At 54.5% G+C, this 17,276-nt stretch overlaps 1 protein-coding gene across 2 annotated transcripts in view; it reads left to right on the top strand.

The window, feature by feature from the left end:
• The window catches only part of RHBDL3 (rhomboid like 3), a 43,980-nt gene that overhangs the window by 952 nt on the left and 25,752 nt on the right, over positions 1 to 17,276 (top strand). For both annotated transcript variants that reach the window (XM_060290344.1, XM_030862132.2), the window contains exons 2-3: positions 687 to 710; positions 14,552 to 14,710. In XM_060290344.1, the coding sequence (XP_060146327.1) occupies positions 687 to 710; positions 14,552 to 14,710 (183 nt within the window). The remainder of the gene's footprint in view (positions 1 to 686; positions 711 to 14,551; positions 14,711 to 17,276) is intronic.

Below are 17,276 nucleotides of genomic sequence, written 5' to 3'. Positions count from 1 at the left end.
CCTCTCAGGGTGGGGACAGGGAAGTGAAGCCAGGCCCTCAACCTGCCAGACCTCAGCCGGAAAGTCTGAATTGGGTTGTATCCCCTGTAACTCTTGTGATTAAACCCCTCACTTGCTTCTGGCCCCAACACTCTGGCAGACTCTCATGTGTTCATCACTTAGACTCAGTCTGGAAAGAGGCCGGGGGTGGGTTTCAGTGCAGGCGGAAACCCCCTCCTCCCAAACTACAGGCAAAATGTTAATGCTTATGCAGGGGTGGATTTTCCTGACAGGGGTCATTGGCCCCCAGCAGGTGGAGACCGTTGCAGCAGGTCTGATGGAATTGCAGGAATTGCACCTGGGCGTGCATTCCCACGGAGATAAGCTTTAGCCAGCAGAAGTTATTAGAGGCCCTCGGACAGAATTGGACGACTTTATTTAGGAATTGTTGAGGATACCCTTGTTCTGCTGATCTCTCCTCCTGCCTGTCCCAGAATGAGGGACGCTGTCTCTCCCCAACCTGAGTTCTCCACCTTTGCTATGTGTAGACTCGTTTGGGAAGCTTCTCCCAGGTTTTCCTGATCTCTTGTCCGCGCGGGTCCCTGAGCCTGGGCAGCCGCTGGGAGGCTACAGAGGCCTTGGTGATAAGTGTGTTTCTTTCTTTCTCTCTTCTTCCTCCTCTCCTGCATGGCCTCCCTCTCTACCAGCACTGGAAAGTCCTGTTTGATCAGGTATGTGAGCAGTTAAATCCCCCCCCACCCCGTTCCTTCCAGCCCTCCCCGCAGTCTCCCTGCTTGCGTGGGCTTCCCCAGCTCTGCACTCCTGAGACGGTGACGTGGGGGCGTGGCTTAAGGCAGCTCTGGAAATGAACGGTCCTGCTCTCCAGGTTTGGGGGGCGGGGGGGCTCCCCTGAGAGATCCCTCCCTCCCTCCCTGCCTCCTCCTCCTAACGCCACTTCACCAGGACCGGCTTTATACCAGGGAGACACTGGATAATATGTATTGAAAGCCTGGGACGTTCTCTGTATGCCAGGGGATCACCTTTGGGGCTGGGGAGGAGGGGGAAGGGCTTAAGTTAACGTCCCCTTTCCTCTTCCCCCTCCACCATCAGAGAGCCACTGAAGTCAAATCTCTGCCATCCTTGAAGGGCGACTCGATATGAGCACTTCTGAAAGCTGACTCTACTCTAATTTTGCTGCAGGGATGGGGGAGTCATAGCTGGAAACTTGTATGGGATTGTTCGCAATGCTTAGAGCCTAGGCGTGGTGGATGGAGTTGGAAGTGCCAGGCATTGTCTTTGGAACCGGGAGACGGACATTTGACCTTCAGCGGGGAAATGGTTCTCTTCTTTGCTTGGTACTCCTGTTGCGTGCTGTTGTTATGTGTTTCCTTCTCCCTCCCCGTTTCATGATGCAGAAGGAGAGGTGGCAAGAGCTGTCCCAGTGTGGGGGAATAGTGAGCATTGTGGTCCTGGGGTGAAAATGACTATACCATGAAGTGTGTGTGACTTTAAGAGACCAGTCTGGTTGGGCCAGAGGGAGCGTGTTGGGTTGGAGAGGTAGATAAAGCTGAAAAAGCAGCACGGACCAGACCTCGTCCTGTTGGAGGCAGGGGAAGCCTTTGAAAGCTTTTTTGACAAGTTTGTTACCAGATCCAGGCAGTACTTTGGGAAGATCCTGTGTGAGAGTGGGATAGAGGTGAGATGGGTTGCAGGGATGAGAGGAACTGGCCAGAAGCCTGCTGCCATGAATGGAGACAAGCCCTTGACTTGGAAGATGACAGTGGGAGTGGAAAGGAAGAGGGACATGGTGATGGGAGAATTGGAAGATCTTATTAGACCCAAATAGATGAGGTGAACCACATGTATAACTTTGAGGTTCTGCACCTAGGAGGAGAAGGAAAAGTCAGGCTGGGGGCAGGGGGGTTTGTAAAATTGACAACTTTGGTTTCAGACCAGTTCAGTTTGAGGAGTCAGCTAAATGCAGATGGCCAAGTGGGACTGACAACACGGAATTCAGCTTGAAAGGCATGGTGGGCCTGGGGTGGGGATTGGGGGCTGTCATCCACCTCAACACAAGGCCTGGCTGTGGCTTGGGGAGCATCCTGCCGCTCCTGTCCCTCTGGGGTACACCATCTCTCCCTCCGGCTCTTAGGAGTACAGACACTTCTGGCCTGACGCCCTGAGGCAGGAGGGAGCTGCCTGCTGCCACAGATGCCACGACCAGCAAGCTGCCAGCCCTTCACACCTCCTGCCAGATTTAGAATCCAAACCTAGAACAAAGTGTATCATTCTTTTTTTCCCTCTGTCTGTGTCTTTCTCATTTTGATTAATTTCCTTTGCCAATCCCTGCGTGTGTGTGTGTGTGTGTGTGTGTGTGTGTGTTTACATTGTAAAATGAACTATTTGGGCGAATGGAGGAAAACTTTTAGGAGAAAGAATCTGGAACTTGAGGGAGCAGAGAGACTGTATAGCACCTCATGTCAGCGCGTGGTCTATGAAACCCCATTTGTCCCACTGCAGGGAGATCCCGGGTGTCACAGAGAGCATCCACCTGCTTCTGGGAAGGCCCACTCAGAAACATTCTGGACAGACAACGTTAATTCTCAGAAAGAAACTCCCCAAACTTAACTCTGGACAGTTTTTTCTCTCACGATCAGTTCTGCCTTAGGTCCGCTCCCCAGCCCTCACGGGGCTTTAGCAGCCTGTTTCTGTTGTTTTCCTTCCTATGGGTGCTTTAGTGTTTGAGAAGAACTGCTCCTGAGCGGGGGCCTGACCTCTGGCAGATGTCCAGTCCCTCTGCGTCTGTTCCGCCTCCTTTGTGCAGCCCACCTGGACCATTCCCCTGATAGGGCTGAATGCAAAGCCGGTGTGAAACTTCATAAATGGATGTACAACTTCAGAAGGACGCCGGGTTATTTGGAAAGCTGAGGGGTCTTATCCTTTCTGACTCTTCCTCTGGGCCTACTTAAAGGAAGGATTTGGTGATGGTGAACTTGGTGCACTCAGGAAAGAACGTTTGGCTGGTGGTTGCAGGCAGCCTTCCCACGATTTCTTACAGAAATAGCCCTGATGGGCCAAACTCTGCTGAATGGGGTAGGATTCACATGACATCCGTCAGAATCCCTGTAAACTAATATGGTCCTGGAATTCACCTTCCCGAGGTCACTGGATTGGGAGGCTGGCCCCAGTCGGTCCTCCTTCCCATCTTGGGTCAAGGGGGGGATGCCAGTGGTCACCTGGTTTCAAACCAGGATCAGCTGGGACCTTTTTCCAGGTGTTAGGAATGGAATTAGACCGGTGCCTCTGTGCTGTCTGGTTCTTCAGCATGTAGAGTACCTTTGACCCAACATGACCCTAATTGGATCCAAGGGCTCTAAGCCATGACCTTGGCCTTTTGGTCCTATGTGGTCACCCCTCAACTCAATGGCCAGAATGCCTTTTGGGGAGTTGGAGGTGCAGAAAACAGGTGACCCCAGTCCCTTGGATGTTTACCTGGCCGCCGCCCACCCCCGGCATCCTGGACATTTGTCTGGTCTGCTCAAGCAGGGGTGTAACACGCCACCCAACCTCACCCCCTCCCCAGTGTTTCCTCACAGGTCCCAGAAATTACAACAGACAGGAAACCTGAAGATCATCACGTTGACCCCCAGATGTTCCAGGTGTTTGTTTCCTGTTTGGACTTCTCCTTAAGGAAACTGTCTTTTCATATCCTTGGATGGTTTCCCTAAATACTAGATTTTAAAGTTACCATAAATATTAACCCGTCATTATAGTGTAATATCATGGTAAAGATGTCTTATTTTTCTACAGCTGAATCTGTTGGGCCTTTTCTTCATGATTCCTTATGTTGCTTTGGAGCCGAGACACTTTTCTTCCCTCTTCAGATCGCATAAATATGTGCTTCTGTTTCCTACTGTTTTTTCTCTGATTTAAAAAAAAAAATTGTCTGACTCTTTATTCCATCCAGATCCTATTCCTATCCAGTTACACCAGCATCACTTATTAAGAAAGGCTTAATTTATTTATTTACTTATTTACTTAGTTAATTTTTTTTTTTATTTTTGGCTGCTCCACGAGGCATGCAGGATCTTCGTTCCCCAGCCAGGGATTGAATGCATGGCCCCTGCAGTGAGGGCACAGCGTCTTAACCACTGGACCGCCCGGGAAGTCCCAAGAAAGCCTTCCTTTATATATTGAGAAATTGTATCATTTAGTAAATTTGTATATGTGGTTAGGTTTATTTTTGATTTCTGATCTTCTCCCCTGATATTGACAATTGTGCCCAGGTAATGTACCCTTTAGTTATTGCTCCCATAGGTTTCCTACAAGCTCCTCTTTTTCAGGTTATGCTCTGATAGTTTCACTCTCAGTCCCTTCCTGAACTCCAGGGAGATGCCCTCAAGGACCCAAGGTCAAATAGCAGGTCCATGGCAGGTATGGGGCTGGAGCCCGTTAACCCATAAAAGGTTTCTCGGGTTGGAAAACCATTTCCAGGTTCACCCTTACAAATGCCGTCAAGATCTCCAAATGTTTAATGAGCAAAAGGGTTTGGAGCAGAGTTCTGTTAAGTCAACAGAGCACAATTGCTTTCCAAGCTCAAACAAGCAAGAGGGAAAAGGGAGAATTGAGAGGAACTTGATCCTGTCTCCCTTTTTCCCTCCCGACTAGGAGCATGCATGTTCCAGACCTCAAGAAGGGACCCTAACTTGGCTAATCTCCCAGAAGGGAAGCAGACAAGTCTTGACTATCCCTCCAAAATTATAAACATGCTACGAACACAACACAGAGCTGCTTGCGTGGGCTGCTGGGGAGAGCCCTGAAAGTGGGGTCAGAGAGTGCTGGGTTCAAGCCTTACAGATTTTGTGATTGGGGTCAAGCAACATGAGCTCTCCGAGCCTCAATTTCTTCATCTCTAAAATGGGGAGGGTTATCTTTAACTCCAGGGATGACTGTGGGAGTTAAATGGAAGTGGAAACTCTCTTAGTGATGTCTGATACCCAGTGGACTTTTTTTTTTTGGCCACGCCGAGTGGCATGTGGGACCTTAGTTCCCCGACCAGGGATCGAACCTGTGCCTCCTGCAGTGCAAGCGCAGAGTCTTAACCCCCAGTGGACATTTGACAACTGTCTTTTGACCAGGAACCAGAATTTGCTGGAAGAAGCACAGGGCTGCTTCTGAGATCCAGGCCCCTATAGGAAAAGCCGAAGCCTCCAAACCAGCTCCTTCCCAATCCCGGCTCCTGGAGAGAGAGCCACTTCTGCGCCCAGAGGATTTTTCTGCTTGCTTTTCCCAAGTGTCTCCCCTGTCCAGCCTCCTTGCCTCCAGCCTGAGGGTCTTCCCTTAGCCTGACCCTGAAGCCTGCCTCATTTGCAGCCCTGCAGGCTGGCTTAAGAGGGTTCTGGGAGGTGGAAAGAGGTTCAGATGAGACTGCTGCATGGATTAGTGAAGAGCGGCACAGAAAGCACCTGCCCCAGAGTCAGCCCCCAGGACACAGGATGAACCAGCAGAGAGGGATTCCCTTACTCAGGCTCTGCATCTCCAACCCCTTATCAGGTGGCGTCCAGGCCCCTAAAGTCTGTGGACTTCCTTCTACCGCAAAGCCAGCTTCCCTACCCTGCTCCTGGCCCAGTGACCCCAGCAGTCATGCTGAATTAACCCTTTTATCCCTGACCACTCCCAGAAATGCATTTGATAGCGGTTGAGCAGCGGGACCAAGGGAGCTGAGGTTGCTCGCTGCCTTCCTGCCTGCCTGACACGGAACAGGCACGCACATGCTGGAGTGAACAAGTCCAGCTACGTCCCTGCACATGTTGTCTTGGGTTCTAATGTCTTCTCCAGGGGCAGGCCCTGACTGTGCGGCCACCTCGCCTGTGTCAGCCCTTCTGGGGCTGCCGCCACCTCAAGGACTGTGGATTAGTAGAAGGTCGGTGGAAGCATCTTGTCCGATCTGCTCACTTTGCAGATGAGGAAACAGAGGTCCGAGACCTTCTGAGGTCACTTGGTGCAGTAATGTCGGAGCTGGAACTAGAGCCCGGCTCTGCTTTCTTTCCCTCTCTGACCGGTGTTCCTGCACCCGGGCCTCGCAGGCTTCCGTCTGCTTTCTTGGCACCCTGAGTGACTCAGGCAGGGGCGAGGACACGGAGTCTGCCTCGGGTCCCAGTTTTCCTCCTCGCTGTGTGACAGGGGGCAAGCCGGGTGACCTCTCCAAGCCTTGGTTTTCTCATCAGTAAGCTGCCTGCCCTCAGGGCTGTGGTGAGGCCTGATGAGATGGTGTGTGTATAGCACGTGGCACAGTGTGTGGTGAGCCCCTAATAAATATGGAGGTGGTTACCGCGTTACTGGAATTTAAAGAAATTAACACTGTTTTCAAAATAACCTCTGGCCACGTAATAGTTCTAGGTCTTGAATCAAAGTGTCCAGATCCCCAGTCTGGGGTTCCTTCCACCATATCAAACTGACTTCTTCAGGGCAGGAGGTGGAAAACCACATTCCTCCTGAACTTTCCAAAGAAAGGAGAGAAGTGTTTGGATAGAGGCTGCCTGGGGGAATGTGGACGCCCAAGCATTTTCCCTCCGCTCACTGGCTGCCTGCATGGCAGAGGGTGAGGGTGAGAATGAGGCATCGGGCACCACGTGGCCAGACCCCAGGGCGGGCCTGCTCTGCCCAGTGTTCAGATTTGGCAGTTCCTGGTGATCGACTGTGAGATTGGGCCCAGGGCGCTGTTCTCTATTATGGAAGTGAGCTGATGTGCATCTTGAGTTGTGGACAACCCACTCCCCTCCTTCTCCCTGGATCTCTCTTTTCTGGGGAACCAGAGGGATCCCTTGGTGGATTCCAGGAGAAGCAGCAAGAGGAAATGAGTTTAGGCTGAAGGGGGTGGGATGGGGCAGGTTAAGACCCCTCCCTGCTCGAACCCTCCCACCTCTCCCTGCCTGCAGCTCCCCTGGGACTCCTACCTTTATGGCCATGACTCAGCTTCAGTCCCCAGTTGTCCTTGATGGTTGGACCTGGGCGAGGCAGCACAGGTGTTACGTCTGCTCCTGGGACCCAAGGGGCCTGTCTCTGAGTCACAACCCCCAGCTGCCCCCTCAGAGTCTGTGCGCCTCCAAGGCCTTCTGTGGTTTGAAGCGGGAGAAGCAGGGTCTTCCAGGAGGCTCTCTCTCAGGGTGGAGATGAGCAGGCCTGGAGGAAAGAGGCGGCCCCCACTTGACCCCAGCTTTCTGCCTTCCGGGGAAAGTCTGAGAGCTCTTCTTCTCACGGCCCAGGTGTTGAGAGAGAGAGCTGGGTAGTTTTCTGGAAATTTGCCAATTGTCCAGCAGCTCAGCCTGGATTCAGGCCAGGACGTCCTCCGCTTCTCTGCTGATGGGAGGGTGTTCTAGCTTCCTAATCAGCCTGCCAACCTCAGATCCTGGGGTTCAGCTCTTTGACTTATGGGGGGGGGATGTTCAGGAGCCTGACTTGGAGCTTCTGGGAGAAGCCCCTTGAGAGGGATGAGCTCCCTCCCCCAGAACCCTGGGGTGGCAGCTGTAAGAACAGAAATAATGTAACTGGGAATCATCGAATTGCTGAAGCTTCCCCAGCTGTCAGATGCCTGGCCAAATCCCAGGGGAGCACCAGAGCCCCTCGTGCCTCCATGTGGGGAGACTGGAGAGCAGGAGGGGTCAGAACCTGGCTTTTAGGAACTGGTCTCTCTTCTTCCCAGGGAGGCTTGAGGTCTTTATAAATCCACTCCTAGCTTCAGCTGAAAGCAGGCCCGATGGTACCCTGTTCTACTCACTGAAGTGCCTCTGGACAAGTCGTTCGTCTCTGTGTGCCTCAGTTTCCATATCTGTTAAATGGGACGAATCACACTTATACTCTAGGGTTGATATGAGAATAAGAGCAATCAAATATTTGTGCCAATGAGTATTTCAGGTCTGGGGGGAAAGTCAGGGGATGGTGTGAGGTGGTTTTCTCTGGGGCAAATTAGCATCTTCATTTGCAAGGCAGAAGCGCTAGAGAAAGCTGCTACTCCCCTAACCTCGCCTCCTGACCTCAGCAGCTGCAGGCCTGGGCCTAATTTATGGGGCTGTAAATATCCCTGAATGGGCCTGAGTTCCCTGGTGGGCTGTGGCTGTTGGATGGGGACTGCTCTGCTGAGCTGGAAACCCCTGGGCAGCCTCGTTAATTCCGCTCTGCTCAGAAGCCGGGTGATGATGCAGGGAGCCAGCAGATGAGCCATGGTAACCCCCTAAGTGGGGAGGGGCAGTTGCCTGCACCCTCCTCTGCCCCGGCACGCATACCATGGGGTCCTTTCCCAGGGCTTATTCTGTCTCAGTGGACAGAGCGGGGACAGTGGGGCCTGAGATGGGAGGCTTCCTTAGACTCCAGGTCCCCACCTTCCAGGCGTGAGAGGTCTGCACAAGGATGGCTCCCCAGGTGCTACCTCTGGGCTCCCACACCCCTCACGGAGGACATGGACCTCTCGAGATGAAGGAGAGGGAGAGGTCCCCCTGGGAGAGAGAAGGGACCAGACATGTAATTGTCCTGGAAATGAGTTGCTGCAGATCACACGTAACATAAGAGCTATAAAATAGACATGTTCCTTTCTTCTTTCTCTTCTGCTTTGCTGCCGCTGGGTGGATTCTGAAGCCTTGGCCGCGCTCCTGGGCCTGCAGCAGGGAGGGGAGAAGTGGCGCTGCTGTCCTGGGTGCTGAGCAGGCAGATCCCAGACCCTGCGGGCTTGGTTCCCTGGAAGCTCAGCTCAGCCCATTAGGCCAGTCCCTTCCTCCTCGGCCACTCGCAGGGCCTGGCACCCTCCTCAACCCTCTGGCTGGGGCCTGGATCCGGCAGGCTTCTAACTTGGCTGGAGGACTCCGGACAAAGTGTCAGCTGCCTCGAGGGCCTGTGCCACTCATGAGGTGGAGGCGAAAGGCTGGTTCGGAACCACTGACAAAGGGGCCTGGTTTCACAAAAGGGAAAAGTAACTCTGCTATGGATTCATGCATTTTCCCCAGATTGTGTCCCATGGAGTGTTACTGTGAAAAAATATTATGATCAAAGACCCAGTAAGTTTGGGAAATGCTGGGCTGAACAGAATCAGACAGGATTCTCCACTGTAAGATCTTGAAGAACCTTTAATATGGTTTTATACATCACGCCCTTCCAAAAGGGCTTCCCAAACTTCTGGAACCACAGCACCCTTATTTCATGCACCGTCTTGGGCCTGGTGTTCCACGAAACACACACTGGGAAACCCTGAGCCAGTTATATTTCATACGACAGAACAGGACAGAGAAAAACAAGGAAGAGCAATGCTGGACCAGCCAACCACTGTGGAGGAACCCTGAGCTATTTCCATCTTGACCACTAACTTGCTCTGTGACCTTGAACTAGTTTCTTTTGCTCTCTGCACCTGCTTCCCTGTCCATAAAGCTAGTGTGATGCCAGACACGTAGTCGATCCTTAGCAAGTATTTGTTAAATGAACGAATGGGAGGACTGAACTGGGGTCTCTCGGACCCTTTTTAGCCACAGCATCCTAATGATGGGAGAGTGCAAGACCTGGGCCCGTCCCCCTGGATGTGAGTCCACCTGCACCAATTACCAGCTCTTCAAACTTGGGCAACTCTGCTCTTGGTGCCTCGTTTTTCTCCCATGTAAAATAGCACCTACCTCGTAGGGTTGTTGTGAGGTTTAAATGGGGGGACTGCATGATTGATTATCCAAATTGGGAGGATTTTGAGGGTGAAAGGGACATTGTTAATTATCATGCCCAGGGACTTCCCTGGCGGTCCAGTGTTTAGGACTCCGTGCTTCCATTGCAGGGGTCTTGGGTTTGATCCGTGGTCAGGGATCTGAGATCCCTCAAGCTGTGCAGGCACGGCCAAAAAAAAAAAAAAAAAAAAAAAAAAAAAAAAAAGTCATGCTCAGACAGTAGGTGTAAGAAGCCAGGACTGTCCCAGACAAACCAGGACATAGGGGGGTGACCTGAGGTTTCAGTGAGTTAGCACCTGATACCTGGCAGGTATTCTGCATACACAGCCACCGTCGTTGCTGTTCAACCAGGCAGTATGCAGAAGGCAAACACAGAAAACAACTCAGAACGGGGCCGCTTGGCAACCCCCGCCCCACGTTGCTGGGCTTCGGAAGTCCCCCAGCCCCTAGAACTCTGCAGAGCAGTTTGAAAACCACTGAGGTTCCGTTCAGCTCTCCTGGATCATGACTTACAATTTCCTGACCTGCTGTTCTTCTTTCCAGTGTCACCAGGTCCTTCCTACAGCACAGACCTCCCCCCCCCCCCAAATGTGAGCTGCCTCATCTTGATTCCAAATTTCCCGTCAGCCCTTTGGCCGAGCAAGGATGCAGAATTGAAGATCAGCTGCTCCCATGGGCTGTGTGGGCTGTGGATGTCTCTTTCCCCAGCCCCCATTTGCATATCATATGCTTAGGTATGCAGGGCTGGGGACGGACCACCTTACATCGCCCCAGGAAGGGAGAGTTCCTACTACATGGTGGATGGGGAAAGTGAGGCAGTGTGGTTGATGATCTGCCCAAGATGGCACAGCAGCTGGGGCCGGGGTTCCTTCCAGAACTCTCCCCCAACTCCTTGCCCCAGAGGAGGGGAAGAGCCCTGGGTGGCAACAGTACAGAGAGAATCCGGTGGGTCCTTTTTGCATCCAAGGTCATAAGTGAGCCAGGAGGGGGCCCAGGACGGGAGATGGGATATATATGGCAGAGCGTGTGTGGGGCGCCGGGGGTGGGGAGAACTGGCGACCTAGAGGATTAAGGGGCCAGAGGGCTGGGTGCTGGTGGGATTAAGCGCCCCTGGAGTCTTGAAGCTCTTTTCAAGGCCAAGGCAGGTGGGCGGGAGCTGTGGGAAGGTCACTCGTCACTTTGTGTTTTCCTCCTCTTCTGTGTCCGCAGCCTCCACGCAGGCTGAATGTGGACTCCCCCTTCACACACACACGCACGCACGCACGCACGCACACACATGCACACACATGCACACACACACCCGGCCTTGCACAGCACTGGGGAGGCAGCTGCAAGGATGCTCCTGGCTCTCCAAGGGGCCTCTGCCTGCGGCTGTTCACAGCCCCATTCCTCCCGCTGCCCCGCCACCCCCAGACTAACCCCACCCAGCCTAGACCTCATTCCAAGAGCCCCCCTTCAGTCCAAAGTGGGTGAATCTGGGTCATGGAGCACCCAGGACGGGGAGCTTCGGGGCCTTCAGTACATTATTGACAAGGAAATTGCATTTGTAGGGTTTGTTACCCCCAAAGCTCCAAACCACGGTGCTTGTATGATCCTGTCCCCAAAGCTGCCCTTGAGGAGGCCCAAAGGCGGGAATGGTGTCCAGGAGGGTCGGCCCAGCCTCCATGGCAGGGCTGCTCCCTCCTCGCTTTGAATGAGGCAAGTGGAGCCGGACACTGAGTCCGGGCGGCCCTGGGCCCTGGAGAGCACAGCGCTGCGTTTGCTTCAACCCAGCGCACCCCGAGGGCACGCTCGCCCCTGCTTGATGAATGAGACTGAGGCAGTTATGACTCGAGATGTTTACCCTCAATCACACAAACTGGTAAGTGGCTGAGACCAGAGTGAGGTTTTTGCCTTGCTGCTCGCAGCCTCCTTTAGAAGCTCCGTCAGGGCAGTGGTACCCACCTCTCTCCGCCTCTGCACGAATCCTCTCTGTGTGTTTCTTTTTGTCTCCCCCTCGCTCCCTCTCTCTGCACTACCCCCCCGCCCCGTGCCCCCTGCCCCCTGTCAGCTGGGGCTCTTGCCCTCATCTTCCCAGGTGTTTGGGGTTGTGGTTGGAAGGTGTCCCGTGTACATCTGTGGAGCCCAGGCAGCTGGCCCCTCCCTCCCTCTCCCACCCTTTCCCCCAGTCCCCCTCCTTCATCCCTGAGGCCTCATTATTAGCGTAGCGATGACCCCCCCCCCCCATTGTCTGGGCTGTCTGGCCCTGGCACGAAAGGTAGAGTTTTGGCAGAGAAGGGAGGCTCGGCCGGCTTCCAGCTCCTTCTCTGCGGTCTGGAGCCTGTAATGTGCTAGGGGCAGGCCTGGCAGGCCCTGGTGGGGGGTAGGGGGAGGAGCCACAGGGCAGCCCCTGTCACTAGGACGACAGCAGGGAGCCCTGGAGGGGGAGGGAGAGCAGGGGAGCAGGTGGTCCTTTGTCTGGAGCTGGAATGAGGGAGAGGGGCCCTTGCCTGATCCCAGCGCCTCCACCCCACTGCCCCCCACCCCAGCCGCGGATGGGCCCCCGGGGCGGGGATTGGCTTCCTCCCCCCGGGCTGGGCAGCAGAGGCTCCCTGCTGTGAGCAGCCCACTGCCCCCTGCCGTGCTCACCAGGGGAGGGTTAGGGAGGGGATGGATCTTCCCAGGGCTCAGGGCTGCTTCTCATCCCCCACGTCAGCCCACCCAGTACGAGGGCCACGTGGGCCCAGGCAGGGGCCAGGCTGGTGAGTCCCTGTAGCCAGTGCCAGCCTGTGGGGACGGGAGGGGTCCCAGGCAGAGAAGGAGACCCTCCCTAGCTGCCGTCTCCACTTTGCCACTCCAGGCGTCATTTCCTGTCTGAGCTATAAGGAGATCAGAACTGTTGCTGTTTGAGCTCTTTCCTGCTTAAAAAATCTGTGTAGAGTGGGCCCGTGAGGCTCCTGGAGCCCCTCCGCTCCCGGGCCTGCACTCACCTCTTTGACCTTTGACATTTGGCTTCTGAGCAGCAGAGCAGAGGCCCTAGAGGCTGACGGTCAGCAGCAGCCAGTGGTTAGAGGCAGTGCCGGGCTGCCCGGGTCTGGAATCCTGGCTCTGCCACTTGCAGACATGTCACTTAACCTCTCTGTGCTCGTTTTCCAGTGTCTCTGCTTCCTTATCTGTGACATGGAGATCTAATCATAGGACCCGCTCATAAGGTCGCGGTAGGAGATCAAAGAAATCATATATTTACATGAAGTGCTTGGTGTGGTGTTTGGCCCCATGAAAACACTCAGCAAATATTAGGCGTTTTTACTCGTAAAGGTCTTTCTGGAACGGAGGGTAGGTGAGTTTCCTAAAGTACTCGATGGTGGGAACCGAAGAGGTGTCATCCCTGAAATCTGGTATTTTGGGTGGAGGATTGGGTACACAGGCAGATGTTTAAATAGGCCTCATTAGAGAGGTCCTCTCTCGTTGAGTTCTGGGGAGAATTGAAGGAGTCATGACTTGTGACTCTTGGCTCTTTCTCCTGGATTGTCTTAGACAGGCTGCACACAGCATCAGCCTTCCGAAAATAGTCTTCACTGACCTTATCCAGAAAAGAGGGAAAGGTGGGTTCGGTCTTCGGGCTCCCTTGTCATGCACACGCGGACGTCTGTCTGCCTTTTAAAATCTCAGCAGCACCTCCGTGTGCAGTGAATTCATGTGGGGACGAGGTTTGTGAACAGGACTTCCCTGGGCAACCTGGCAGCTCGTTAGTGTGTACTGAGTGGGGACACTGGGCTCTGCAGGGAAGGAGAGGCGATGGAAGGGTGACAGAAAGCTTATGTGCTTCTCTGGGAGAGATGAATAAGCCCCTTTTCTAACTGAACCTGTGAGCCTTTCCTTGGAAAATGGGTATCTGTCTTTTCACCCAAACATCCACTTGTTCACCCAACAAATCTTCACTGAGTGCCGACTCTGCCCGGCTCTGTGCTCTAAGCCCCGGGGAAAGTTGTGCACCGACCTGCAAGGAGTTGAAAATGGAGGCCAGTGCAGGGTGGAGGCCAGAGGGCAGTCTGACATGCAGGGGATGCAGATCGTGTGTTGGGGGAAGGCTCCCTGGACGCGGGACATCTGAGGAGTCGGAAGGGTGAGTCGGAGTCTCCCAGGGAGACAAGGGGAGAGAGGGAGTCTTAGGCAGAGGTGCCCACGTGTGCAAAGCTGCAGAGGGAAAAGGGCAGCGTCAAAAATCCAACCAGGGACTTCCCTGGTGGTCCAGTGGTTAAGACTCCGAGCTTCCAATGCAGGGAACGCGGGTTCGATCCCTGGTCTGGGAACTAAGATCCCACATACTGTGTGGCATGGCCCAAAAATAAAGAAAAACAACCAAACACTCAGAGCGCAGTGTCTTTGGGGAGCCCCGTGTGCAGGTTGTGGGGTGTACGTGGGTGCAGGCGTGGGAGAGGGGCTGGCAGGCAGATGCGGAAGCGCTGTCCAGGCTGTGCTCCCCACTGCCCGGGGCCTCGTGCCTTCCCCGCTCAGTCCCTCTGCCCCAGGCCCCAGATTTCCTCATGTTCCTCTACTCATCGCCTTTTCATTCCCTCTTTCCCCTTGTCCAGGGTCAAGAGTAAGGGCAGAGTAATAACCTCTCTGAACCTCCGTTTCCCTTCTCCACGCACCACAGGGCTGCGCTGGGCGATCTCAAAGGTCTCCAGGGCCTTCTAGGGTTGTAAGTGGTTGTCCGCCCTATTTGGATGTTTCCCCCGGGGGCCTTGGAAACATCCCAGGTGCCGCCTAGCCCTCTGTCAGCAGAGGGCTGGAGACAGGAGCTGTGAGTGGTGACGGTGATGGGGCACCCGGGGCAGTGTGGAGAGGGAGACGGAGCCCTTCTGACCCCGCTGCTGTGTGTGCTTCTCCCTCAGTTTGACCCTGGGAACACGGGCTACATCAGCACATGTAAGTTCCGGAGCCTCCTGGAGAGCCAAAGCTCCAAGCTGGACCCGCACAAGAGGGAGGTGCTGCTGGCTCTCGCCGACAGCCATGCCGACGGGCAGATCGGCTACCAGGATTTTGTCAACCTGGTGAGCACTCTGGGCCCCTCGCCACTGGAAGAGGCCTGTTTGGGGGTGTGGCTTAGAGGATCCTTTTGGATAATTAATGGGATCTGTTGGTCTGCAGCATTGAAAAAGTGCAGGCTTCGGCAGGTGAAAGGAAATCACCAAGGACCCAATTTCTCTTTATCTGTCAGTTCTGCTTTCTGCAGTGTCAGCACTACTCAAAACAGCCCCAGGCAATTCCAGACCCTGCCATCGTGGCAGCAAAGTGGCTGCAGCTGTTCCAGCCCTCATGCCCTCAGGCCTCACCACGCAGGGGAGGAGAGGGACTTGGGAGCTCCCACGTGAGGCCTGGGATTTCCTTCCTCCAGTTGGCCTAGATTGGGCCAGTGGGTTGTGCTGATTGAATCAAACCAATCAGTGCCCACCCGTGGAGCTGGGAGTGGGGTCATTTCCACAGAAAGGAAGGATTTGGAGTGGGAGGTGGGAGGTTATCGTTGGCAGGAGAGGAGCTGGGGAGTGGATGTTGGGAGGATCAGGGCAGACCTTTCGGGAGCAACGGGGCGCATGGGTGAAGGCCTGAGCTCATCAGACCTGCCGACAGCTGTCCTGGGTTGTCGGAGGGGCTGGAGACGGGAGGCCCGTGAGTCCTGCCCAGTGGTCTGGTGTCTTGGAGTCAGGACTTCCTCCTCACTGGGGTTACTGCTGTGCTGTCCCGGGGGCTACTGTGGCGGGATTGGAGTGGGGTTAAGCAGGAAGCATCCCTCTGTGGGGTGGATGGCACATGAGTAGAAGCTGCATGAACTAGCAGCGTGAACACGAGGCCGGAAGGCCCCACTTGGTTTCCCTGTTGGTGAAATGGAAACAGTCGCCCCTCTTCTTGTCACCCATGAAATGACTGGTGTGAAGTCCCCAGGCTCTTGGAATTCAAAAGCATCAGTGATGGAGGAGCCAGGACCTGCCATCGTGCCAGGTTTGCTCTCTGATGTGGATGCGTGGGCTTTGGCGTTGTTTTAATTGCCTCTTGATTAAGGACCTGCCTTTGCCCAGAGGTTAGCGTGATTGCAGGGAGCAGCTGTAGGGCTTTTAGTGGTGAAGAAACCTGCTGTTCAGAGTGGACCCAGGGAGCAGATCTCCCAGAGGGCGGGGGTGCAGAGCTCAGGTAAGCAGGGGAGTTGGGGACAGTTGGGAAACATGGGATGGGCCGTGGAGGTGAGCCCCGTGACTGGGAACCCAGCAGTGCCAGCAAAGACCAGGCCACGGAGTTGAGCCTGCATCGGCTCGTCCACAGCCCCAGCACCAGCGTGTTTGCTGCATGCCCTGCTCAGCCCAGGGCAGAGTGAGGGCATGGCTGGGCCAGGGGAGCTGCTTCTCTCCAGCTGGGGGTGCGTGGAGTCGTCCGTGTGAATCCGCAACCGCAGATCACTTGTTACCATCGAGATTTCTCTATTTGAATTCTGAGCTGGAGCAGCCAGCCATAGCCTGGATTCTTGTGAGCAGGGCTGCCCTGGAGGCCAAGACTAAGAAGGGGTTCACCAGGGGGGAAGCTCTGGGCAGGGCAGAGAGCTCAGGGGCTGGAGTCAGGTGGGCCTGGGTCCTGCGACAGGCTCTGCCTTTGCCACTCAGTGGCAAAACTGAGCCCCGGTTTTCCCATTTGTAAAATGAAGCCAAAGGAGACCCTCTTCAGGGTTGTGGCAAGGATTAAATAAGAAGAAGTGTTTGAAAGTTTTTGTTGCCTCTAATGTTCTTCCACCAGGTTAACTCCTCTGCATCCTTTGTGAGCCCTTTCCCACCCCAACCCAGGCAGAATGAACCAACCTTACCCAGAGCCCCCGCAGTGCTTTGCACAGGCCTGTCTTATAGCACAGACCACATTGCATTACAGCTGAGTGGCCAGGGTTGTCATGTATGGGTGTGCAGGTTGTGGACTGCACAAGGATGCTGGGCAGAGAGAGGAATGGGGGCTGAAATCTGGCCTGGGCTTTGTTCAGCAAGGCCTGGAATGGGTGCATCCACCTGGAAGGAAAGGCTCCCTTATCTAATTGGCACAAAAGCTCCACATGAGGGCTTCCCTGGTGGCGCAGTGTTGAGAGTCCACCTGCCGACGCAGGGGACACGGGTTCGTGCCCCGGTCCGGGAAGATCCCACAGGCCGTGGAGCGGCTGGGCCCGTGAGCCCTGGCCACTGAGCCTGCGCGTCCGGAGCCTGTGCTCCGCAACGGGAGAGGCCACAACAGTGAGAAGCCCACGTACCGCAAAAAAAAAAAAAAAAAAAAAAAAAAAGCTGCACATGAGCCGGCATGGGCTCCAGAGTCAGGCAGATCTGGATTTGAATCCTGACTCTGTGATTTAATAACTGTGGGTCCCCTGAGGAAATTACTTACGCTCTCCAAGCTCTCATCCCCGTCTTTATAACGTGGGGATAATACTACACACCAAATAACGAAGATGACATCCTCTTTTGCTGCCATTTATGCATCTGTCTCTCCTGTATGCTCCGTGAGGCCAGAGACCATGGCTGCTGCTGTGCCCGGCACAGTTCTAGGCACATCGGGGCACAGCTGAATGGTGAGTGTGTATGTGTGTACACACTG

The sequence above is a fragment of the Globicephala melas genome, chromosome 20 (assembly GCF_963455315.2).
Source record: "Globicephala melas chromosome 20, mGloMel1.2, whole genome shotgun sequence".
Classification (NCBI taxonomy): Eukaryota; Metazoa; Chordata; class Mammalia; order Artiodactyla; family Delphinidae; genus Globicephala; species Globicephala melas.
The sequence above is the reverse complement of the archived record's forward strand: the minus strand, read 5'-3'. Positions and strand labels throughout refer to the sequence as shown.